General features: G+C 32.7%; 1 protein-coding gene across 11 annotated transcripts in view; it reads left to right on the top strand.

Annotated features, from left to right (window-relative positions):
- Positions 1-27,215, top strand: part of LOC145241503 (short transient receptor potential channel 7-like) — a 979,843-nt gene that overhangs the window by 909,119 nt on the left and 43,509 nt on the right. For 10 of the 11 annotated variants that reach the window (XM_080104523.1, XM_080104526.1, XM_080104528.1 and 7 more), the window contains one exon: positions 12,475-12,501. The exons of the other annotated variant lie outside the window; for it this stretch is intronic. In XM_080104523.1, the coding sequence (XP_079960649.1) occupies positions 12,475-12,501 (27 nt within the window). The remainder of the gene's footprint in view (positions 1-12,474; positions 12,502-27,215) is intronic. 11 annotated transcript variants of the gene reach the window in all.

The raw sequence follows: 27,215 nt of genomic DNA, 5'->3' as shown, positions 1-27,215 counted from the left end.
CACTATGGTTTTCTATGCGGGTATAATCGTGTCCATTTTATTATATATAGATAGAAGTAAATCTAAAGTATTTATCTTCTTGCAAAGAAAACTTGTATGTTATTTCTTTAAGTCACTAAAGCACAAAATATATCTTATTTTACCCACAATCAAAATTCAGTAATCATTTTACAAAAAAAATATCTAAATCTACGAGTAAAAATATAAGATAGCTCTTGAAATATTTACTTTTTTTTTACATTAAAATTTCCGTTTTCCGAGACCTGCTTTAAATTTTTTTTCTTCATTCACACTTTCAAGGTGTTATTTCTTTGTAAATGTAATCAATGAGTTTCTATTATAGGTATAATAATACATATTTCGTCCTTTAGTTTAGGAGGATGGTAAAGTAATTTAAGTGACTTAAAAATGCATAAATTTTGTTTTCTTATGAAATAAATACTTCATATAAACATTAATGTATTGATAAAAATATACTGAAAATTATATTAAGATCGGATACTTCTCTGATTCAATAATCAATAACAATTCAAACTTATCAAGCCTATTCCTCATATATGAGTATACAGCAGCTCATACAAGGCTAACCCTAACACGAATGATGCTGTCCTCCTCCCAGTGTTCTTTTCTTTATTATTTATTAGCTTTACCTTTCCGTCGTTGACCGGAACTAAAAGTGAAAGTGTTTACAAAGAAATAGAAAATAATTTGAGTGGATGAATATTATAATCAAAACTGGAGTTATGCAAAGGTCAATTTAGTATTTGACGTTATAATAATGTTTGATTAATGTGGAAACTTTTGTTGAATGTTACAAAATATGAAGTGATTTTTGTTCAAGTCAAAAGAAATGTCTTAAACTCATATCTTTTAATGTATAAAAGTATTCAGTTGATAAAGTCTCTGGAAGTTATATTTTCTAAATAATAAAATGTATCCATACCAATAACATAATTGGTGGAAGACACGAAAAAGGCTAGTTGGAATCAAGCATTGATATGTGAGATGGATTGCTATTTAGATTTGCAAAATTTAAATAATCTAAATTCGTATTTTCTTTTGACCATTGTAAATACTTTCTTTTAAGAAGTTTCAGTTTCTTAAACGTTTAAATTGGAATTCCATGTTCATTTTTTATTCTATATTTCTTCATTTGCGCATCAAATGCAGACGTTTGTTCGCATGTATTTATAGATGATGATGATGATGATGATGATAGTAATGACTAATGAATGCGCATTGAATAACAAGCATTTTATTTAATCTATTATTATACAAAACTGAGTTAAGCAACATTTGTTTCTCTAAAGCTTTATATATATTTATATATATTTTGTGTTATAATAATAATAATAATAATAATAATAATAATAATATATGTATATATATGCATATATATATATATATACATATATATATATATATATGTATATATATATATATATATATATATATATATATATATATATATATATATATATATTATCATAACACAAAATGTATGCTAAGATATACTTTAGTTCTGGGATTGTGTTATGTTTGCAAAATATTTCTTTGGATTTTTCCAATTTATCGCAATTTATAACTATTTGAACAAATCACCTCTCTGTCTATTATTTCTCGATGTCTCTTGTCACTCTAACTCTATGTTGATTCAACCACTCTCTAATATAATAATATTTTTGTGAGCATTTAGAGAAAGAATAACTCACTTTCCTCAGCATGGCCATATTTTTGCATGCCTGAGAGGATTGCATTATATTAAAGAAACATATACTACGCTAAGATCAAAAGGAGGAGATAATGATGAGAGGATGGTATTATGACGAAACGCCCTCCCCCCCGATCAAATAAGGAAGAGTTAATGATGATATAACAGCAAAACAGATAGTATGCTACTCGCAATCGGGAAGATTATCATGGAAGGGTTATATCATGAGAAACAAGCATATACTATAATGCTCCTTGCCTCCAAAAGAGGAGGTAATACATGGGAAAATCACACGATAAACGTAGAATGTAATGCATGTGTATCATAGCAATGAATAGATACTACGCCATCTCTTAAAAAAAAGGTTAATCACTGGGAATATAGGGTCATGGGAACCAAACAGATACTACATTAACCTCTTTCGCAAAGGAGGATGTAATACCTAGGAGGATTATTCCCCCTTAAAAAGGACGGTATTATGACAACAAAACCGATATTACATAATCCACTCCATTATAAGATAATACTTAATCATTTTTTTTTATTTATTTAAAAATGCCTACTTATAAAAACATTGTTTTTATTGTTGTTTGGGCTTTTTGGCTAAGATCAAAGTACAGTATCTGTTCTCAGCATCCAAGTAAGATCAGACGTCTTACTATTGACAAAATTGATTGCGTATAATATAAGAAAATATGGCAATGTAAATCAAAAATGTATATTGTAGAATTTTTACTTACTAGAAGCTGTTTAAACAATAAATATACAAATAAGGAAACCCCAAATCTGATTGAGATAATAAAGAAAGGTAGTTTACTTGAAGCATTGGGGAGTATAAGAAAACTATAGCAATGCAGGGAATCGGCTACTGCATTATATATATATATATATATATATATATATATATATATATATAAAGAGATTTTAACTAATTAAATAAATAAATTATATATATATATAAAGAGATTTTAACTAATTAAATAAATAAATTATATATATATATATATATATATATATATATATATATAAATTAAAATCAGTAGCTTTTTATAGATGCACACAGCCTAATAGAAAACTGAATAGATTTAACTCTAAACGCTGTCTCTATAATAGATTTTTAGCACCACTTACTTCCGGTCAGAATTTTAATAATAACTGATAAATTCGCTAAAATTAAACAAAACTTAAACCAAAGTATAAACTAACAAATAAATAAAAATAAAACCTGCTTTCGTTTGTCCATTTTTGTTCACACGTCATACCAATACAACAGCCGGTTCCTTGCATTGCTATAGTCTTCTTATACTTTTCCATGTTTGATTGTAGATGTTTACAGATTGCTATATATTCGGTATTTAAAAGTTTTATGTTGCATCATGAGAATTAGATAAGCACAAATTGTTTTAATGATAATATAATTACGATAGGTGGATTATTATAATAATAATAATAATAATAATACTTAAAAAGGACCAGAAAACCCTTAGAAACAGAATTGTATTACAGTTTCCTGATAAATGGAATAAACATATGAGCAGGTGTCCTTAGTAAGATATTCTGAATTCTTCATAGACTGGACAAAATAAGAACTCAAGCATCTGGACCAGAAGACTAGGAAATTAATGACCATGCACACTGTGTCTTTAGAGGATTATTGTACGTGCAATAGTGGGCTGTGTAATCGGCATGTTAAGTTCCCTCAACGTTAAATTGAGTGTGTCATATGTTACTGTAATCGGCAAATGGCAAGTAATTTGTCTTTAACGAATGCTTAGCAATGGTTATTACGTTTAATTGACAAAAGTTGACACTTCATGATAATCACATCCAATTCAATGAGACGTTAGATGGATAGATTAACAATTGAATGATATGACAGATTTAAAAACAGAACCCCTACCCATGGAATGTACGGACTAAAGTGCAAAATAGGGGTGAAATACGAGATTGGCCCCTATTCTGTCCATTATTCCTCATTAATGCTGAGAAGATTTTCCATTCAGCTACCAATCTGTCCATGTCATTAACATTTCAAGTGTTTTTACATTTGATAGTGGTGACTCATTAGTAAAAGATATTTGAAGTAACTTGTGAAATCAGTTGATGCGGCTCCCAGGCGGATTAAGAAGCTCGTGGAAAATTCTGGCACTCACATTCATTGATATTCATTTTATTTCGAATTTGTCATTTGGCAGTGTTCATGTCAGCTTTTTCGAGCAATTTTTCCGGCTGCTTACCGTAAACTTTACCGCAGGTTCTGATTTTTATCATATTATTTCAATAATAAATTACAAGCACATAATATGTATCACCGAGTATAAAGTTTAATAAAGTTCATTTAAACGAGTGATAATTAGAATACTTAAAATTGATATTTCTACATTTTATTGTATCACATGTATTTGGTGATCCTTTTCCAACTCAAGCATTGCCATGTTAAATATGTTGTGCTATTGTGGATTGTTGTTGATGAGCAACAAAACGGGTTGTGGTTAACTTTTATTATATTTTGTTTGGATATATTAAGAAGATCCAACGTGGAGGTTCACTTTTCTCAGGGTCTAAGGAGAGGGTGTCCAAAAGTGTTGGTTTAGCTAGAGGGCAGTGAATGTGGGACTATCATAGATCGCATACTCAATGGTCTCCTCTCCTACGCCCTACTTCCTACAGATGGTGTCGACTGCCCGGTTGATTTTAGCGAGTTAGTAATTCAATTGTGGGTGGTGATTGCTTCAAAAAATGCTCAGTGTCGCCTGCTTTTTCTGATTGACTTTGTTTCCGCCAGTAATAATTTAAGGAAGATAGATTTAATATGGTTCAACTTTTGAATATTATAAATTTAATATGGTTCAACTTTTGAATATTATAAATTTAATATGGTTCAACTTTTGAATATTATAAATTTAATATGGTTCAACTTTTGAATATTATAAATTTAATATGGTTCAACTTTTGAATATTATAAATTTAATATGGTTCAACTTTTGAATATTATAAATTTAATATGGTTCAACTTTTGAATATTATAAATTTAATATGGTTCAACTTTTGAATATTATGAATTTAATATGGTTCAACTTTTGAATATTATAAATTTAATATGGTTCAACTTTTGAATATTATAAATTTAATATGGTTCAACTTTTGAATATTATAAATTTAATATGGTTCAACTTTTGAATATTATGAATTTAATATGGTTCAACTTTTGAATATTATAAATTTAATATGGTTCAACTTTTGAATATTATAAATTTAATATGGTTCAACTTTTGAATATTATAAATTTAATATGGTTCAACTTTTGAATATTATAAATTTAATATGGTTCAACTTTTGAATATTATAAATTTAATATGGTTCAACTTTTGAATATTATAAATTTAATATGGTTCAACTTTTGAATATTATAAATTTAATATGGTTCAACTTTTGAATATTATAAATGACAGGATAATAAAATAACATAAAATCAATTTTGCTTTGAGCTTGAAGTTAATTTCGCGTTAATTGAAATTAATTTCATCCAAATTAGATCATGCTGCAAATTAACTTTCAAAAAATTGTCCAACTTCCACTTAACTCATACTTTGTTTTTCTGCAGTTGGCTATCCAATGTCCATGCATTGAATCCGAGTCTTCCGACACGAGCTGCAATGAAAAATCAGTTGCATTTTTTCGACATTATTTTATCATACGATTAATCAACTCGGCATGTTCTTACAGAAAAAAAGATTATTTATTCATCCACGATCGACTTGTTAGGCTAAAAGGCAAAAAAGAAAAAAAATAGAAAGAGGGGAGAGAGAAAGAGAGACTCTTGTTTATAAGTGCATGGATTAATTATTAATTATAATTATAAGCCGATAGTCCATCTTAAAAATAATCTTGTTAATCTAACTGCATTCACTCCACACTTTTTAACCGTTTGTCTGATCTAACTTCCACTAAACTCCTCAACAATTCATTCCTATAACTAAAAAGTTCATCTATAATAGATCCTGTTTGTGGTTCTGCACAATATATTTTAAATACTAATATATACTAGCTGACATATCTATTAATATGCAACAATAAATTGTCCAAAGAAATTACAATATTTTTTTATTTATGTTTAATTATTTTATTTTTGGTTTGTTTTTGTTTTGTTTGTTTTCTTACAACTAAAAAACACTTGTTCCATTTTTACTAACCAATTAACTCACTTCAACTTTTAAACTCGAATGTAAATTGTGAGTGAATTTAAATTTTTATTAAAAATTTATGATTTTTTTGGATGAAGATTTAGATTATTTGGATTATTATTATTATTGGTTATTATTTTCACGACGATTTCACTGATTTAACTTCTGTCGATTATTCGGATACATCTTTACAGACTCGGGAATCTTCATACTGAACTCAGAAACCTGTACGGAATTTCAATCTAAATCATTTATTTATTCCACAGGAATAGATTGTTCTCATTCTTTCGGCCATGATGGAGTAGAATTATTAAATAATTTTAATTTCAATTCTATTCTTAGTCATCATCGCCTATAGTCAGGATTGGACGTGCATCCTCCAAAAGGCAGGCACAAGAAATCGATTATTACTTAGCATAATTATCTGCTATACTATTGTCAGAACGAATTACTATTGACAGAACGAATACAATCTATCCCGTGCACTCAATAAAAAGTTTAATTCAAAATTCCATAAATTCCCGAGTTCAACATAAAGATTCCCGAGTTGAAAAAGATAAGTCACAAAAAAAGTTATATCTGGCGAAATTAAATGTGAAATAATCATTCAAATGAAACAATTTCTACGTATCAGCTTTTTAAGATAATGTTAATACACTGATAAATAGTTTGCGTCAATTTTTCTAAATACATCTTTTAATTTGACCAACCAATAATTTTGTGTAATTGTTATCATTTCATTATATAAGAACTAGTTATTTACCCAGCCAGTTTAAACATTGTAAATTTAAAGATAAATAAAATGTTGTTTTTCTTTAAACAAAAACCATTGAAATGTGACACTTTCCAAATGTAAGGTTGTTTCTTATTTACAATGAAATGGGTTTGGGCATTAGTGCAAAAAATAGTAATATTTTTACGCTTTTAACTTTCTTTGCAAACAGGCGGTCGCCATTTTGTTATGTTGTGTTATTGTAGATAACAAATGATGGTCGGAAGAAAGATGAGAAGAGAGGATGATAAAGATAAACTCTATTTTACAGACACACGTACACACACACACGCACACACACACGCACGCACACACACACACATATATATATGTACATATATATATACATATATATATACATATATATATTCATATATGTACATATATATACATATATATATATAAATAAACAACAGAAAATTAGATTCCAGTAACATTATATCTTTATATATTCTTAAAATCATATAATTATTAATAGACCCAAAATATAAAAATATATAAAAAAAAAAACTCAAATTATTAAAACATATGTAAATGTAAGCTCATTCCAAACATAAATTCCTGTTTACTTTCATTTATTCATGTCAATTTTACACTAACCGAATTAAGAGAAACACATTTTTTTAAATTTGCAATTTGAAATTCAGTCGTAAAAACATTTACTACAACAAAAGAAGAAAAGTAAAAGAAAAAGAGAAGAGAAACAGAAAAAGACGACAAAAACATCTGTATTAATACATATATTTGAAAAAAATTTAATTTTTAAAACCAAAGAAAAATACTTTCGGTGTCCATTAAAAGTTATCCTCTTAATTAATTGTAATCTAACACAAGAGTACATACATACATACATACATACATACATACATACATACACAAAAGCACGCCCGCGCTTATGTCTGTGTGTGTGAATGTATTCTCAGGAATATGATTTGTGAAAGACAAACTAAATCGGGATACACTACATGATACATAACTTCAAAACGTAGTAACTAACAGTAAGTCTACGTTAAATAAGCAGACACGAGATCCCACCGAATGAATACAATAACACATTTAAACAATGCAATGAATGAATACAATTAAACATTTAAACAATGAAATGAATGAATAAAATTAAACATTTAAACAATGCAATAAATGAATACAATTAAACATTTAAACAATGCAATGAATGAATACAATTAAACATTCAAACAATGCAATGAATGAATACAATTAAACATTTAAACAATGCAATGAATGAATACAATTAAACATTTAAACAATGCAATGAATGAATACAATTAAACATTTAAACAATGCAATGAATGAATACAATTAAACATTTAAACAATGCAATGAATGAATACAATTAAACATTTAAACAATGCAATGAATGAATACAATTAAACATTTAAACAATGCAATGAATGAATACACTTAAACATTCAAACAATGCAATGAATGAATACAATTTAACATAAAAACAATGCAATGAATGAATACAATTAAACATTTAAACAATGCAATGAATGAATACAATTAAATATGTAAGCAATACAATGAATGCATACAATTAAACATTTATACCATGAAATGAACAAATTCAATAAAACATTTAAACAATGCAATAAATGAATTCAATTAAACATTAAAACAATGCAATGAATGAATTCAACTAAACATAAAACAATGCAATTAATGTATACAATTAAACATCTAAACAGGGCAACGAATGAGTACAATTAAACTTTTAAACAATGCAATGAATGAATACAATTAAACATTTGTACCATGAAATGAATACAATTAAACATTTATACCATGAAATTAATAAATACAATAAAACATTAAAACAATGCAATGAATGAATACAATTAAACATTTAGGCAATGCAAAGAATGAATACAATTAAACATTTAAACAATGCAATGAATTAATACAATTGAACATCAAGACAATCGAATGAATTGATACAATTAAACATTTAAACAATGCAATGAATGTATACAATTTAACATTTAAACAAGGCAATAAATGTATACAAGTAAACATTTTAGCAATGCAATGAATGGATGCAATAACACATTTAAACAATGCAATGAATTAATGCAGTTACACATTTAAAAATGCAATGAATAAATATAATTAACATTTAACCAATGCAATCACTAATAAACATGTCATTAAATAAACATTTAAACAATGCAATCAATGAATACAATTTGCAATGAAAACCATGCAATGAATGAATACCATTCAAAATGTAAACAATGAAATTAATGAATATAACTAAACATTTAAATAATGCATTAAATAAATACAATTAAACATTTAAACAATGCAATGAATGAATGTAATAAAACATTTTAACAATGCAATGAATCACTACAATTAAACATTTAAACAATGCAATGAATTAATACAATTTAAAATTAAAACAATGCAATGTATAAATACAAGTAAACGTTTAAACAATGCAATGAATGAATACAATTAAACGTGTAAACAATGCAACCATTGAATACAATTAAACATTTAAGCAATGCCAGGAATGAATACAATTATAAATTTAAGCAATGCAACAAATGAATAAAATTAAACATTTAAACAATGCAATGAATTAATACAGTTACACATTTAAACATGGCAATATGTAATACAATTTAACATTGAAACAATGCAATGAAGTAATACAATTGCAAATTTAAACAATGCAATGAACGAATACAATTAAATATGTAAACACTACAATGATTGAATACAATTAAACATTTAAGCAATGCAATGAATGAATACAATTAAACATTTAAGCAATGCAATGAATGAATACAATTAAGCATTTAAACAACGCAACGATTAAATACAATTATACATTTACACAATGCCATGAATGAATATAATTTAAACTTTAAACAATTCAATAAATGAATACAATTACACATGTAAACTATGCAATGAATGTATACAATTAAAAAGTAAAACAATGAATGAAGGAATTCCATTTAACATTTAAACAATGCAATAAATGACTACAATTTAACATTTTAGCAAGCCAATTAATAAGTACAATTTTATATGTGCTACAATTAAACATTACCACCAAGCAAATAATGAATACAATTAAATATTTAAAATATGCAATGAATACAATAGACAATTTAGGTAATACAATGAATGAGTACAATTAAACGTTTACATTTAGGCAATGATTAGATACAATTTAGCATTTAAACAATGCAATGACGTAATACAATTTAAAATTTAAACAATGCAATGGGCGAATACAATTTAATATGTAAACAATGCAATGATTGAATACAATTACACATTTAAAAAATGCAATCAATGAACACAAATAAACATTTAAACAATGCAATGAATGTATAAAACGTAAACAACGCAATAATAGATAAAATTAACCATTAAAACAAGACAATGAATGAATACAATTAAACATTTAAATGAATGAGTACAATTAATCATTTAACCAATGTAATGAATGAATACAATTAAACATTTAAACAATGCAATGAATGAATACAATTAAACATTTAAACAATGCAATTAATGAATACAATTAAACATTTAAACAATGCAATGAATGAATACAACTAAACATTTAAACAATGCAATGAATGAATACAATTGAACATTTAAACAATGCAATGAATTAATACAATTAAACATTCAAACAATGCAATGAATTAATACAATTAAACATTACAACAACGCAATGAATGAATACAATCAAACATTTAAACAATGCAATGAATAAATACAATTAAACATGTAACAATACAATGAATTAATAGAATTTTACATTAATCAATCCAAATAATGAATACAATTAAACATTTAAACAATGCAATGAATGAAAACAATTAAACAGTATGTTTTGATTGATATTTGGAAACGTATAGTGGTGCCAAGTAAATGGAATGTTCAGATCCACCGCTAACAAATATAAAAGATTTTAATGGGAAACAACGTCAGAGTTGTAAACGCCATACTGAAATGGAGGCTCGGCTGAAATACATTTATTGGCCTTGAACGCCGGCTAATAGAGAAGAAAAAAACTTGTTCTAAATTTCGTGCATACTAGAATTTGCTTTTCAGATTAAAGATTGCATTTTTTCGTTTGCGAGTATGATTCAAGGGAGGTTACTTTCATATGGTTCGAGGGAGGTAACTTTTAAAACTCTAATCTAATATTTTCTACGAAAATAATATTTGATGACATTTTCCTATACAGATTCATTTTACATGAATTTCCTTTGAAATGAAAAAAATAAAACAATTAGCTAAAATAATTGATTTAAATGTATATGATCTGTTAAATTTTGATACATGATTGATTATGTCACTTGATTTTTGTGTTCGACTTTTCAAAAGGGGTAAAAATTTCTTAATTTTTTTATGTTATATGCGTAAACAGCTAATATTTGTTAAATGTGGAATCAGATTTCAACCCAGAACAATGCACTCATGCTGAGAGCTCATCATTCCAGCGAGCACCTAAAAATAGTCAGCTTCAGCATCGATCCATGTTAGTTGTTTCCATAGCAACATTGTAGCAACATTGCGTACAATCACTACTAAACTTTTCCGGGCGAACTATGCACATGCACAATGGCTTCTTCCTGTTGACAAGAAAAGTTTTTATTAAATTTTTTTCTTTTTGTTTTTATTACAAAAAGTATATTAGACTAAAAGTGTTAAATAAATAATTATTATTTGTATGAAATGTTTTCTCATTCTCTCATAAAGTTTTATGTAAGTCAATTTTTAATCAAGAAAAGTACAGAGTTGTTTAATATAAGCAAAAATACAGAATAGTTAACAGTAAAAGAAAACATTAAAAAAAGAAAATAACAAATAGCTTCACTGTAAGTTAATTATTTACCGGTCTGAATAATTTTAATGTGCTAAAATTGTTTAAAAACTTTTAAATTATTTGAACATTTGATTTCGTTCAAAACTGTTTTTGTGCTATATGAAATTAAAATATGGCCACCTATATTTACGAACATATTGAAGTGATAGTAAAATATACTTAGCCTACCACGAACTCTATGTTCTTGATAGGGTGGTGCTCGCCAATTTGATGTAGGGTTAGTGGTAGAGTAAGTCATTTATACTATCTTTTTAGGTACGGACTCTCCCCCAACAATCAAGCAACTTCTTGGTAACAATTTTAGTATATGTTGATATGCCAACTTTTGTAGCAAAAAAAAAAAATGAAATAAATATCCTTATAATTTCAGCATGTATAAAGTATACAGATCGGTAGATAATTAAATTCTAATGTTATTTGTTGTGATTTATTTACGATTTCTTAGTTGTTAACTACTATACACTTTTGCCCCACATTTCACTGTAAATAATAAGCAACCTTATATCAGAAAATAAAAAGCGAGTAGCAATCATAAGGGCATTCGTGCTGTTAAAAATAATAAAAACAAAAAACGATTATTAATATTTTTCGGTGGAAAGAGTAGACATTAAAAAATATTTGCTTTTGACATTTTTTGAAAAAAATCTTTAAATAATTAACAAATAAATTATGTTATATATTAGATTATATTTGTAAACGATTTTTTTTTTTCGAAGAAATCAATTTGTTATGAAATATTAACTTTAAATGATCGTCTCTGTTTTAATGTAATTCCATAACAAAAACATCTACTGGTAAATATAAAAATTTTAATAATATGCTGAAACATTTTTCAGTTTGATTTTAAAAAAAAAAAACGAAAACCGTGTGATCTTCATTCTTTACTTTTTTCCACTTTTTCTTATGTTCCGTTGGTGACAACAACCAGAGCTGCTGGCGTCATTATGGTCCACTGGTATGTGACAATGAAACCTTCTTTTTTTCACCCACAAACCACAATTATTTTTCTTTTCTGTTCTTAAATCTCTCTCTCTCTCTCTCTCTCTCTCTCTCTCTCTCTCTCTCTCTCTCTCTCTCTCTCAGATTTTCTGTTCTAACACTTTTCCACTTTTTCGCCTCTTTAAGATTCTTTGCACTCAATTCACTGATTCTTCCTTTTTACTATTTTGTTTGTTTGTTGTTATTTTTCTTTTCAACTCGTTAATTTTAGTCACTAAAACACACGGTCGCCATTTTTTAACACGACGTCGTTCTTCATTAAGCAAAGCCGTCCTCAATCTGCACGCTCTTTTCGCACATCTCTTGTCAACGATTCTCGTTTAATGCCAAGCAAATAAATTGCACATTTCTTATATCCTGTCAGCTTCTGGTTGTGTCAGAGTTCATCTATACTAAATGTCACTCGACTTTTGTGTCCCTGGGGCTTTTTTCAATATACTTTAATAATACAAAAGACATGCTAATGTATAATTTAGTTCTGGGATTGAGTTATGTTTTAAAAAATTTTGTTTCAACTGTTCTAATTTGACGCAATTTATAATTAAGTGACCTATTTTTTACGAAGTTTCCATCACTTTCATCCTCTCTTATTGAATGTTGTTGTACTACCCCACGCATATTCTATATTGACTACTCCACCCCTCTCTCTCTCTCTCTCTCTCTTTTCTCGCTCTCTCTCTCTCTCTCTTTCTCACTCACTCACTCACTATTCATTTATTTAAAGTCTAAATAAAAAAGGACAATAAAAAGAATGGAATAGTCCATTATAAACAATAGAGAATAGTGTCGTAATATCAATACTATGTAACCTAGAGATAGAAAGAGAGGGAGAGGGAAATAGAGAGCCAGTAGGAGTACGGTTGGTTCCCAAGCAATTCCAAAAGTTGGTGGCTAATATTTATGCCCACATTAAATTCTATATAAAAACTCATACACTTTCTTATCAGATCCATTTCTTAGAAACATTATATTTTAGTAATAGATTACAAGCACTTGATAATAGGGAATTACTGTCCAATCGCCATGTATTTTTTTTAAGTTTTCAATTAATTTCAAAGATTTTCAAGGATTAAAAAATAAGTGATTTTTCCAGACACGTTAATACAACTAACATATACTATTCACACTTTACAGTCTCCAAATTGCCACTGTATTATTATTATCTAATATTATATTAAACTAGCAGAACCTGTTAACCGGCGTTGCCCCGTTAAAGCATGCCCCCTCCTCGTCATAAAAATTAACCTACGCTTGTTGTTGGTGGTGGTAGTGGCCAATCCCCAACGTTGTTGTTGGTAGTGGTAGTGGCCAATCCCCAACGTCCTAATGTTCCGGTTAATGGTTCCGGAATAAATACCCCCAACCGCTTCATGTTAAGAACGTCGTATGGAATAGGCACGATCAACCTCGCCATGGTAAGAACAGCTTTTGGAATATACACCCCATTTTATGAGGAGAAAGTACTGTCCAAGTATTTGCCCAAAGTTCAACCTTGGTATACGTTGTCAGCATACCCACCCGCAAAGATTACAAACCCTAAAAAATTGGGCCTGACTGGCAGTGTGATATGGAGGAAAGTACACTTTTTAATTGCGCGTGTATAGAACAGTGAATTACAATGCATAATACATGTCATTATATCTCGAAAACTACTTATCCGTGCTAAAGTTAAGATAGATTGTCTTATTCAGCATAGTCTAAAACCCATATGTCGTTAGTTTAAAGGAACTAGTGTAGTTGGTGGTAAGGTAAAAAAAAAAGTTAATGTCTGAGCAGTGTGGAAAAGGAGTTGTGAAAAGAGAACTAAACAAAAAACAAAAGCCAATATATAACAAATATGTATATCCATAGGCAATGTAATAAAAGAGAAATTTGTATTTTAGTGGCGTAAATTATTTGACAGACAAAGAAAGTTTTTAAAAACTGACATATATGTCAAATACAAATTGAAGGAAAAGAAATGAAAATGATAATTTATTTGGGCGTAATTCATGCTTAGAGTGTGAAAATGTGATTTATATTTTTTAAAAAATAGTTTTTATGATTTCGGAAGTTAAAAAATATATATATTCACCCCAATCTATGCTCTATCTCAGTTTGATGAAATATTTTTTATGATTTTGAAAGTGAAAAATCATAATTTTCTTTTTTGTCTAATCCCGCAATCTAGCCTCTGTGCCAGTTGGATGTAGGGGCTACTACAACTCTCTTTTATTAAGAGATTCAGCAGACGTTTATGAAAATGTCCCCACCATCTCTGTAAATTCCACAATTTACATTTTTCCCCTTTTTTTCACATTAATCTCATCAGATGAGAATAAAAGCAAAAATGTAAAAAAAAAAAAAAAATTAGGACTTTCATCGTCGGGAATCAGTTTTCAATTATAACGTTTTATTGAATTGAACACCACTTTGTGACTATCGTCGAGAAAAATATTGTCATAATATTTTTCCCGGTGATGATAACAAAGTACGTGTTCAATTTAGTAGAACGTTAAGTCATAATTTTAATCGAAATAATGCTTAGTGGCATGTGTAACTTTTAACTAAATGTTATGGTTATTCTTTGTAAACATGAGTCCGTAAAATAAAGGAAAAGCGAGGATACCAAAGTATAAATGATTTTTAAAAGAGATTAGTTCATTATAGCATCGGGTAATTTAGGACGACCAAAGAAAGCTGCAAATTTATTTTTTTAATGTAACAATGTGTAAATAATGTTAATCGAAATAATGCGAATGGCATGATTAAGTTTTAACTATAAATGTTATGGTTACGTGTAGTAAAGATCAGACTGTATAATAAAGGAAAAGCGACTATAGTAAAGTATAAATGATTTATGAAGAGATCAGTTCATTTTAGCATCGATTAATTTAGGACGCGGAAATCGAATATGATCTAAAGAAAGCTGCGAGGTGTGTAAATAATGTTAATTGAAATAATGCGTAATGGAATGTGTAACTTTTAAGTAAATGTTATGGTCAATATTTTTAAACATCAGTTTGTAAAATAAAGGAAAAGCGACGATAGTAAAATATAAATGATTTAAAACAATGCGTGGCGATTGATCGGCCATATTGATTAAGGTATGCGATGTTCGTTTTTTGTATGTTAGTGTATAATACGAAATAATAGAATTTTATGATCGTAGCTAATGAGATTAGGCGGAATGTTATTGGGAAGAAATCATTATTTTCGAATAGTGAAGTGCAATGGTAGTTGTATGTGTCTGAGTGTTTAATCCAGTTAATAAGGGTGTCAAGTTAATACAGCTATGATAGTTATATATTTACCTGGTCCTTACTGGGAAAGTGGAAGAACTTTTCGGGTAGAGAGGAAAATGCTAACTGCATCGTCTATAGATCTTGGCAATTGTGTTGATGTCGCTCGTAATAAGTAAAATAGAATTTTATTATGACGAATAAATATGTCTGTAACGGCATTCAAAAGTAACATAAGATGGTGGATAATAGTTTAGACATAATAAATTTGTATGTGGCATCTGTTATTGCAAACCTACAGTAATTTGGTCCAGAGGGGAATTTCTGCAATGAAATTATTATGTATAGGAGATGTGAGTTAATTAACATTTGTTTCTGTACAGTTTTTTTTCTTGTATATTTTAATAGCACGTGTTATAATATACATTATATAGCTATCTTTGAAAGAAATTCGTTTTAATTTTCTAATTAGCTGTAATTTTTAATTATATGAATAAATTATCCATCTCTCTCTTAGCATTTCTATTATAACTCTCACTCTATGTTGATTCAACCACTTTCTAATATTTCTTAATGTCTCTGTGAGAATTTAGAGAAAGTACTTTTTCAGTGTTGCCATCTAATTATAATCTGTAAATGAATTTGGTTTTAGTGACAAGATTTTTCAAGTCTTTTATTCGTCCTCTTCAGAAGATTCCAAAAAGAGGAATCTCATCTGTGAATGTTTTTGAGTGTTTCGACAATCCTCTAAGTCTTTTTTCTTCTAAGGATTTTTTCCATGGTGGTTTTGTCGTTTGTATGCATTACATACCCATATCAGCACAAACGATTTTCTTCTGCTTTATGTGAGGTTGGTGTCACTTTGGCTGTGTCTGGTCAGAGTAAACGCTTAGTGACTGATAATTGCCTTTCTGCTTATTTGTCAACTCAGAGCCATACAACTCTCTCTCTCTCTCTCTCTCTCTCTCTCTCTCTCTCTCTCTCTCTCTCTCTCTCTCTCTCTCTCTCTCTCTCATTCTTTCTCTTCTGTCCAGGTTCATTGGATACTCTAGCATTGACGATATTCGCCCAAAATAATTGCTGGCCGACCTGCGATAGCTCAAAGAACGTATAACTCTTCATTTCCCTCACTCGGACACCGTCCAACTTTCTGTCACTAAATAAAAATCCTTACGCTGCTGTTTTAAAAGGAGTTTTGTCTTTCCTTTCGTAATATGTTTTCGTTTCCGGTTAATATCTAGAGTGGCATCTCGCACCCTAAAGCTCTATGTTGGATTTCCATTGAATAAATATTCAATTTTATAAATTGAATAGGGTAGGGCAGATATAATCGGTCAACTCGTAGATTTTTTTTTTATTTCTATCAACCCAAAGTATTAATGACTAATGCAATACAAACTTAAAGTTGCACCATACTTAGAAGTGTCTAAAACTGCAAAGCACTCTTCCTGGAGTTTTTGAAAGTGCAACTACACTTGCAAAACTTTTGTTGATAACGTTGTCTCATCTTCTACTAAAACTTAGATTTGGAAAGTACCAACAAAAAATGAGATGGTAGACTTATTTAGACATTACTGACAATTACAAATCAATTTTCAATAATGGTTAATCTCAGATTTTTGACAGAAGGGGCTCTGTAACTGAGAATAGTCAATAATTTAAATAGGTCTGTATTAATAAGCTTGTGTTTATCACATTTGTGTCCTATAATGAGAGAATATGGAATGATAGCAATAACTGCTTGAGAGAGTATTCATGACATTTTTGTGGTATATTTCATTTCGTTTTTATCTCATGGGATGTTCTCTATTTTGTTAAAGTAATGGTAGCTAAAATCTCCAGGTATTTATTGTTGTTGCATGTTGAAACTGCTTATGATCTTTTCTTTTTAGAAAAAATGTCTTTTTGAAGAGATACATCGATGACCTATTATGTTCAATGAACAAAAAATATTTTCTTAATTTTTATACCATTCATTAGAATTCATGTTTTTGTATGTAATGAGATTTCAGCCAAAAATGAATTCTTTATACATATAGTGCATGTTTATTCCTCCAAAAAAAATATTTGCTTTTCATAAATCTAAATAAAAAATGTTCAATTTTCCTTCAAAATCATCCAAAGTCGATCTATTATTACCCACCCTTGCATTTAAAATACGATTTGACATGAATAGATTGTTTGTTAATGTGATGGCAGACCGGGTTCAGTACTTGATTGATTCTTACCAAAGTCTTCAAAAATGATACTTGATGTCTTATTGCTAAACACTCAGCATGACGATCAAAGATAAGTGCAGCAAAGCAAAGAAAGGAGTGGCACTCTCCTCTACATTTTAGTGCAGTAGTCAATTGAAAGGAATCCTTCAGATCGCCCTCGATTACGGTTGACCACTTTTTATCCCTTGTAACTTCGTTTCACTTGCTCTTTTAACCATGAACCAAAATGAATTGTGTTTTTTGAACTGCTTTTTTGTTTTTTTAATATGGTCGTTGCCAATTTTACTAAGTTCCGGTCGTTATACTCTCTGAGCTTCTTCGTGTTCCATTTTGTTTTGCAATAGTCTGAAGTGAAACAAGAGAAATTCGAACTGAACTCTTAATTTTATTCTATTTTTAAAGTCATGTGACAATAATCTAACGTTAAATGGGAGAAGACTTTCAACTCGAAGCCGATTGCCCGTAATTATATCCTCAATGGGTAGAGACCTCTTTCTCTTTCTTTCCTTCTTTTCTATTGTTGTTAAGCTAACTCTTCATTTGATCTACTGATAAGGTTATGTGACATTAATAATTCGCTTGTAACGAAGCCTTGCAACCCCAACGGATCGCATGTTGTCGCCTCGTTAACAGAAAATGTCTGATCTCTTATTAACACATTGTCGGGCATCCGGCTAAACACGACCGTTTTCCTGCCCGGATTAGAAACAAGAAAAAGATTTTATCAGTTTATCTGCTACGTCTCAGTGAACATAATCCATTTATAAAAGAATACCAACAAAATTTTTGCTCCATAGCATCATCATGATCTTAGATGTTACAACACTGTAAAACTACACATTATATAAGCTCACTTCAAGGTATGGGGGCAAACAAAGACAGAGCTTTGAAAAAAAACGTCTGAATTCAATCAGCTCACCTGCCAAAGTGTAAGATTTTATCTATTGCTGACGTCATTTTGTGACACATAATTTTGATTCTGTAATTATTAGTGCCGTACCATGTTACGAACAATAAACTAACCTATTTTGCAACAGTTTATTTTAAAAAGAATTTAGTCTTGTTTCACACACACACACACACACACACACACACACACATATATATATTGCAGTTAAATGGGCTCGTAAACAGCAAAACAAAATAAAATAAATACGATAAGCAAAAGTTCGGCTAGAATTCGTCACTGTCAACTTCCAGCACGTGTTTTCTCCACTGCCTCTGCCAACAGGTATTTTATTAGAAAAGTGACTCTATTCCATTTGCATACGTGTACAGTGAAAGATGAGATCTCATGAGATTCCACGAGACTACACCTTATAAATCCATTGCTGCCATCTTTAATTTCTCTCTCAGGTCCCATCCGAAGGTAAGTTGTATAACCGCACAATGCACACACACACAAACGCTTTCTTCTTTGATTACTACATTCAACTCTACACTCCCCCCTCGTCTCCTAACCACACATGTTGCATAGTGGACGTGGTCGTTTGTTGCGGGCACTCCTATGAAGGGGGATTGGCTGGACTACTTCATTTTCATTGGAGCTCTCAGAAGAGGCGTCGGAACCATTGGCATCAGCGTTAGGGCATACAGTCATACCATCAGGCTGAACTTCTTCATCTTCATCAGAGCTCTCAGAAGGGGTGCTGGAATTAACAGTGTTGGGGTTCGCAGTTGTACCATCATGGGGAATAGGTCGGATCCACAGGTCATCGTTGGATGATTCACCATTACTGCAGGTTCGTATTCAGGGCAGGCTGGATATCCTTCACATGGATTTTTCACTTTCATGGCGTGGGGTACCATCGACTAGCATGGCTTGCTCACTGATGATGCCAGTGATTCGCCCTCTTTGAAAGCTGTTGGTGCATCAATTATTGGGAGGCTTCACCCAGACCGTGTCCCCTAACTCATACGGCTCTCGGATTTCCTGCCGATCAGGCAGACGGGCGTCAATGTCCTTGATGCGCACTCGATAGGAATGGATCGCATTGGTGGGTGCAGTTGCAGGAGCCATGCCATCCTATAGACCACCTCTGTGATCGTGTATTGTTTTCTTGCTGTGATCCTCTTCACGCTTCGATGGCACCGCTCTGCTATGCCGTTGCCACTTGGTACATATGCAGATCTGTGTCTGAGCTAGATCTCCCACTTGTCTACAAAACGTCTGAACTCCCCACTGCAGAAGTCTGTGTTATTGTCTGTGAAGATCTCTTCAGGCAGCCTCCTTTCATAAAATATGGACTCCAATTCACGGATGACACTGGAGGAATCCTGTCTTATTAACAGGCAGCAGATTACGAACCTTGTCGATCCACAATCGATCAGGGTGAGGAAGTGCTAGCTGCCATAGTAGATTATGTCTATACCCAGTCGGCTTCAAGTTGTGTCTACTCCCAGCTGACCTTTCCGCCATCTGGCCAGGGCGGGGTCGATTGACTGGCATGTTTGGCATTCCTTGACTACCGCTTTCACTGCACTTTTGGAAACCAATGGATTGAACAACTGCACAAAATAACATGTCCGTCTCACTCCAGAGTGTCCACTGAGGTGGTGTATCTTCCTGATTTCATCTGCCACCTATATAGAGGCGGTAGATAATGGTACTAGCTCGGCTTTCTTCTCCATGATGTCATACCATCTCTGTGGCACCCGAGTGATCTATCAGCAAGATTGCAATTTGAAGTGACCAGTACCGCATCCACAGGTTGTACTCTGTTACCAGCTTTTTTACGGTCTCCAACCTCCGTCTAATAAGCATCTCGTTGGCTGCCTTAGTGCACACCCTGGTCTTGCCTGTCAGTGTGTTTGATATCCAGTGGTACACACATAGTGACTCTGTGTGTATATGTAATTTCCTGACTTTCCACTGGAGTGTCAGGTTGATATCGTTTATCACCACATCAAACTCCAGGTTGATATGAGCAACATCATTCGCCGGTCACAACCAGCAGACATCCTCAATCACAGTCCCATTCTCTCCAACAGCACACTAATCGCCAGATAGCTCGCATCCACCCACACGTTCAGTTTGTCTCCCTGCATGCACCAGTCTCCTTTGGCAGGGTCATCCTGCTTTACCCTTGCGATGGTCTCTTTCACCATGCAAACCAACAGATCGTTGGCTGTTTCATCATCCCAGCCTTTGATGACTGCGCTTGCCCTCCTTTTTATGATGCCTGTCGCCACACAAGTCCATCCACATACTGGTAGATGCCCCACAAGTTTTCCACACAGGGAGAATAATGCTCGCCTCATGAAGACATCGAGCACTTCAAGAACTGCAGTTCTGCACCTCCATTTCAAAGTCCCTCGCTCCTGTTGAATGTTCGGGCCTAAAACACGGACATCATTCTCCAAACGTTGTGGGTCCTTGCACGTCAAATCAAACTCAGCCAGTTTGGACCTTACAATGTCTTCGTTCACATATATGTCATCAAGGTACACTGATGTCTCATCTTTTATTGTTTCTTCCTGTTACAACACAGCGTTAATGATGGTCTTCATTATTTGGGGTGCCATGTTCAGCCTGAAGCCTAGTCTGGTAAGGCAGTACCTCCTGCCAGCAAACATCACCGTCTGAAATGGCCACATTGTTTCACCGATTCGAACCTGCAGGTATGTTTTTCTTAGATCCAGCAGGGACACATTGGAACCCTGATGGCACCACTCTCGTAACTTGCTGGCACTAACATCAGCATCTGCCGTGAACACATCAACATGCGCGTTCAGTTCACGGTAGTCCATCACTGGCCTCACCTTTGCTTTGTTGTACTGAGCGACCGCTATCAGCAGAATCAGACCTCTGAGAGGTCCAAGTTTCTCATAGGGGTAGGGAATTAACCAGCCATCCTTGATCCAATCATGAAGTTCCTTTTCGTATGCAGGTCTCATTTGGTCGGGCACATGGTACTCTGTTACCTCATTTCGCAGTTTGGCTGGTTCCTGGTTCTCCAACCACTTCCACGCAACTGTCCAAGCCTTCTGCTGCTGGTCAAACTCGACAATAAAGTCTGGCTGATCAATCTTCAAAGCAGCACACACCTTCTCCTGAAACTGTATCCCACCCGTCTGCGTTATGTGAGCACCACCTGGGGCTCTGATGGCATCATAGCCTAGAATTTAGTGCGAATGTTCACAGCACCCACCCCGCAACATATCCGCGTCGCTCCACTGAGGGTGGTTACTCTAGTAGTCTTCTTCTTCCAAGTGCAGCAGAGGTCTGCACTCACTATGGTGCAAGAGCACGCAGAGTCGAGGAGTGCTGAGCACAATGTGTCATTGACATAGACCTGAATGGTCGGAAGCACCTCGTCTAATTTCTGTTTGGGGAAGAGGTCTACACTGGCACCTTGTCCCCAACCCCGTTTCCCAAACAATCCTGGGCCATATGACCAATCTTTCTCACAATGTGGCCCTGGCTATTGCACCTATAACACATGACTTCACCATGCAGGCCGGGCCCCTGAGACAGTCTATCATCACATGATGCGGACTGTGCAGCAGCAACTACCGGTTCGCTCATCTTATAAGTATTCTTCATTGCGGTCCTGGCCTGGTCTACCAGGTCATTAAGAGACAATGAAGCTATGCTTGAACTATCCCGTAGGAGTTTCTTTGCTCTAGTTGGGAGCCCTGCAAAAAATTTGCATGCCAAGGCCCGCTCAGGCAGCCCACCAAACAACACCGTCAAATTCGTCAGCTCGGCCAAATAAACGTCGACAGTTTCACCGGGATGCAAGGTTCTTGCCTCAAATTGCTCCCAAGTAGTGGCGGGGTCGATAGCAAACACCTTGTATAATGCCGCCTTGATCCTTTCATAATCCTGCTTTTCCTCAGGACTAAGCTGTTGATATACCGTGAAAGCCCTGCCGGACAGACGTAGAGGAACCACGTGTTCAATGCTCTTCATACTGGGCAACAGGTAATGCAGTTCCACCTTCTCCACCCAGTCAAGTACCGAGGTCAAGCCGTCGAATTCCGGTATTAATTTAAGGTCGGACTTGTCCCCCATTACGCCGAAATAGCTTGCAGTTAAATGGGCTGGTAAACAGCAAAACAAAATAAAATAAATACGATAAGCAAAAGTTCAGCTAGAATTCGTCACTGTCAACTTCCAGCACATGTTCTCCCCACTGCCTCTGCCAACAGGCATTTTATTACAAAACTGACCCTATTCCATTTGCATGTATGTGCAGTGGAAGATGAGATCTCATGAGATTCCACGAGACTACACCTTATAAATCCATTGCTGCCATCTTTAATTTCTCTTTCTCTCTCTCTCTCTCTCTCTCTCTCGCTCTCTCTCTCTCTCTCTCTCTCTCTCTCTCAGATCCCATCCGAAGGTAAGTTGTATAACCGCACAATGCACACACACGCGGGCACTTTCTTCTTTGATTATTACATTCAACTCTATATATATATTTGGGGGGGGGGCTGTATTACTGTTAAGATGATTAATTGGAATCAGAAAAAAGCGAACATTTTGTGATATCGAAATCGGAAGATTGGTGCACACAGACAGACAAACAAGGTTACTATATATATATATATATATATATATATATATATATATATATATATAAATGACAAAAATATATGATTGTGTTTGTCTGTTTATCAGTCTGTTTATTTTTGGTCTACAGATTTTAAACTTGATATATATGGATGTCAGACGTGGAACAAATTCGATTTGGGTTTTAAGCGATAAAAATACCTGCTAAGGAATCGAAATCTTTAAAAGATGGAACGGCATAAGTCCACTTAAAGTGCATACACAGATATACATTATTACATTAATGTCAGTCTGTGTTTAGAGTTTTAATATCCAATATCTGTTAAGTGTTTAGAGTTTTAATATCCAATATCTGTTAAGTGTTTAGAGTTTTAATATCCAATATCTGTTAAGTGTTTAGAGTTTTAATATCCAATATCTGTTAAGTGTTTAGAGTTTTAATATCCAATATCTGTTAAGTGTTTAGAGTTTTAATATCCAATATCTGTTAAGTGTTTAGAGTTTTAATATCCAATATCTGTTAAGTGTTTAGAGTTTTAATATCCAATATCTGTTAAGTGTTTAGAGTTTTAATATCCAATATCTGTTAAGTGTTTAGAGTTTTAATATCCAATATCTGTTAAGTGTTTAGAGTTTTAATATCCAATATCTGTTAAGTGTTTAGAGTTTTAATATCCAATATCTGTTAAGTGTTTAGAGTTTTAATATCCAATATCTGTTAAGTGTTTAGAGTTTTAATATCCAATATCTGTTAAGTGTTTAGAGTTTTAATATCCAATATCTGTTAAGTGTTTAGAGTTTTAATATCCAATATCTGTTAAGTGTTTAGAGTTTTAATATCCAATATCAGATGATAATAAATAAGACTGGACAGCTGTTTTGGTTTCCATTCAAGCTGATATGTTGGTTACAATATAATAATCAATGGAGTATGTTATCTGCATGAATAAAAATATCATATTTTAGTATATTTTACGACAGCTCAACGCCATGCAACCATGTGATACGCTGGACAAGTACGCCCAAGGATGGAATACTGCTGCCATATCTGGACAGGAGCTGTTAAAAACAGCCTATCCTGCCTTGACAGAGTACAAAATAGACTTTGTGGCTTAGTGGGGGATGCCCTTTTCTCTACCCTGCAACCTCTCTCCCACAGAAGAGACGTTGCGAGCCTATCCTTGTTTTATCGTTATTTCCATGGCAGGTGCTCGTCTGAACTCCAATCTCTGGTCCCCCCTCGCCAATCTTTCACGAAAAACACCCGTCTAGCTGAATCCACTGTGAAAAATTTCCCCCACTCTTTATCTGTGCCTAAATCAAAACGTAGATTCCATGAACAAAGCTTCTTTCTTAGAACTGCACGCCTGTGGAACTCTGTTCCGTCTGCCTGCTTCCCACCTGACTACAACTTGGATGTGTTCAAGTCCAACGTTAACAAATTCCTAATGAACCGCCCTCTTAAGCAAACACTTCATCAAATCTCCACACTAACGTAATGTACTTGCAATAACCCTTATCCCTGAGTGGCTTCCGGGCCTTGATAAGTGGTGACCACTGTGTAAAAAAAAAAAAAATTGGACAGCCTGCTAGTATATACACTGTGTGTCAAATTTTTAACGAGATAACATTTTTTTATCAGTTTAAGAAACTTACCAGTAGTTTTGTACCAAAAGCTTCGAAAACCTTGGAAATGCTGAGCTGTGCGTACTGTGAACTTTTCATACTGTTCCACGCAATGTAACCAATGGGTTGTAAAGGTGGTTTAATTAGTTCTGAAAACATACTATTACAGAACAGCTAGCAAAATGTAAAACTAGGATCAAAATATCGAAAATGATAGGAAGATACCATCAAACTGCGAAAAACTTTGTCAAGGGCCCTACAAAGGTACATAAGAGAGCTGATAAAGGTAACTCTAGAGTTGTTTTACGTCGTTCTCTACTCCAAATTAAATATGAACTTGTTAAGAACCCTGGACAGACAAGTCAAGAAGTCCTTGACCAAAAAAATGTCTCAAAAAGTACTCGATGTCGCCTTCTGAAAGAAGTGGTAAAGTCTGTTAAGCCTATGACAAATCCTCCATTAAAACAACATCACATACAACACGAATTGAAATGGACAGAGGACAACATGAAAACGGATTTTTCCAAAGTTTTGTTCACGGATGAAGTGCGTGTCACTCTTGATGGTCCAGATGGCTGGAGCAAGGGATGGGTCCTAGATGGACAACATTGTCATCAGCATTTTAGGCGCCAACAAAGTGGTGGTGGGATAATGATTTGGGCTGGGATTATCGGAGGTACTTTATTTGGCCCATGGAGAGTCCCAGAAGGCGTGGAAATGACGTCAAATGCTTACATAGCTTTTCTGAAGGAGCACTTTGAACCATGGCTGAAGAAGAAACGTTGACGTTCAGAAGAACCATTATTTTTATGCAGGATAATGCTCCCTCGCATGCAGCAAAGAGTGTTTGCAACAAATGTGGTTCTCTGAGCTACAGAAGATGGAGTGCCCTGCAAATTCGGCAGATTTGAACCCAACTGAAAACCTTTGGAGTATCATGACGCCAATTTAAGAGCAAAGATGAGTTGTGGGATGTTCTCCAAGAGGTACCACGAGTTGTGGGAGGCTCTCCGAGAGGTACCACGAGTTGTGGGATGCTCTCCGAGAGGTATCGCGAGGAATAACTGTTGACGAAAACACAAATTTGACTAATTCTCTGGACCAACCTCTTTTACAAGTCATTCATAAAAAAAACCGTATATCCTTTACTAATTATGTCAACATAGAAATTGCTATGTAGCTATTGTGCTAAGTATTTTTCTAGTTCATTTAATATTTGAAAATTATTTCAATAAACAAGTTATAGGTATATTGTGTTTTTTCTCAACCTCGTTAATAACTTGACACACTGGAATCAACAGATATTCCTGTCTTCTGCTATAGTTTCGCTAATACTGCTTTAAATACTTTTATTTTCTGGCTGGAGTAGTTGAATAGTATTGTAAGCACTTTTTCAAAGTTTCATGGATTTTTATTCACGCGTTCCTTAAATATTAAAAAAAATGTAAACTCGTTAATAATTTGATACGCAGTGTGTGTATATATATATATATATATATATATATATATATATATATATATACAGTTGGTTGGTTGTTTTTGCTTTACAGCATATCAACCCTTTTCAGGTTATTTAATGCTGAATCCAAAGATTTTGAAGAAAAAATTTTTAATAGAATATGTTTGTTGTTTTCAAGTCAGTTTCTATTTAACCCATAGTTGGGACCCAAACAGGTATTACCACTCCAGGTCAGAGTGGACCTGGGAGCAATGGCAATTAAAGGGCGGCTCCACACTCCCCAAAGCACGCAAGCTGGGGCCTCACCACTGGATATAGTTTAAGGTCATATCCAGGACCATATATATATATATATAGTGTATATATATATATATTTATATATATATATATATATATATATGTATGTATGTATATAGTGTGTGTATATATTATCTATCTATCTATCTATATATATATATATATATATATATATATATATATATATATAAATATATATATATATACTAGCATTTCAGCCCGGCGTTTCCCGTGTGTTTGGAGGTGTATGTTGAGAAAAAAAAAAGAAAAAGAAAAAGCGGTCAATTTTTTTAAACTTTGACCCCTATTATGTCCCCTTAACATTTATTG

This window comes from Euprymna scolopes, chromosome 20 (assembly GCF_053919585.1).
Source record: "Euprymna scolopes isolate OS-2025 chromosome 20, ASM5391958v1, whole genome shotgun sequence".
NCBI classification, from domain to species: Eukaryota; Metazoa; Mollusca; class Cephalopoda; order Sepiida; family Sepiolidae; genus Euprymna; species Euprymna scolopes.
The sequence above is the reverse complement of the archived record's forward strand: the minus strand, read 5'-3'. Positions and strand labels throughout refer to the sequence as shown.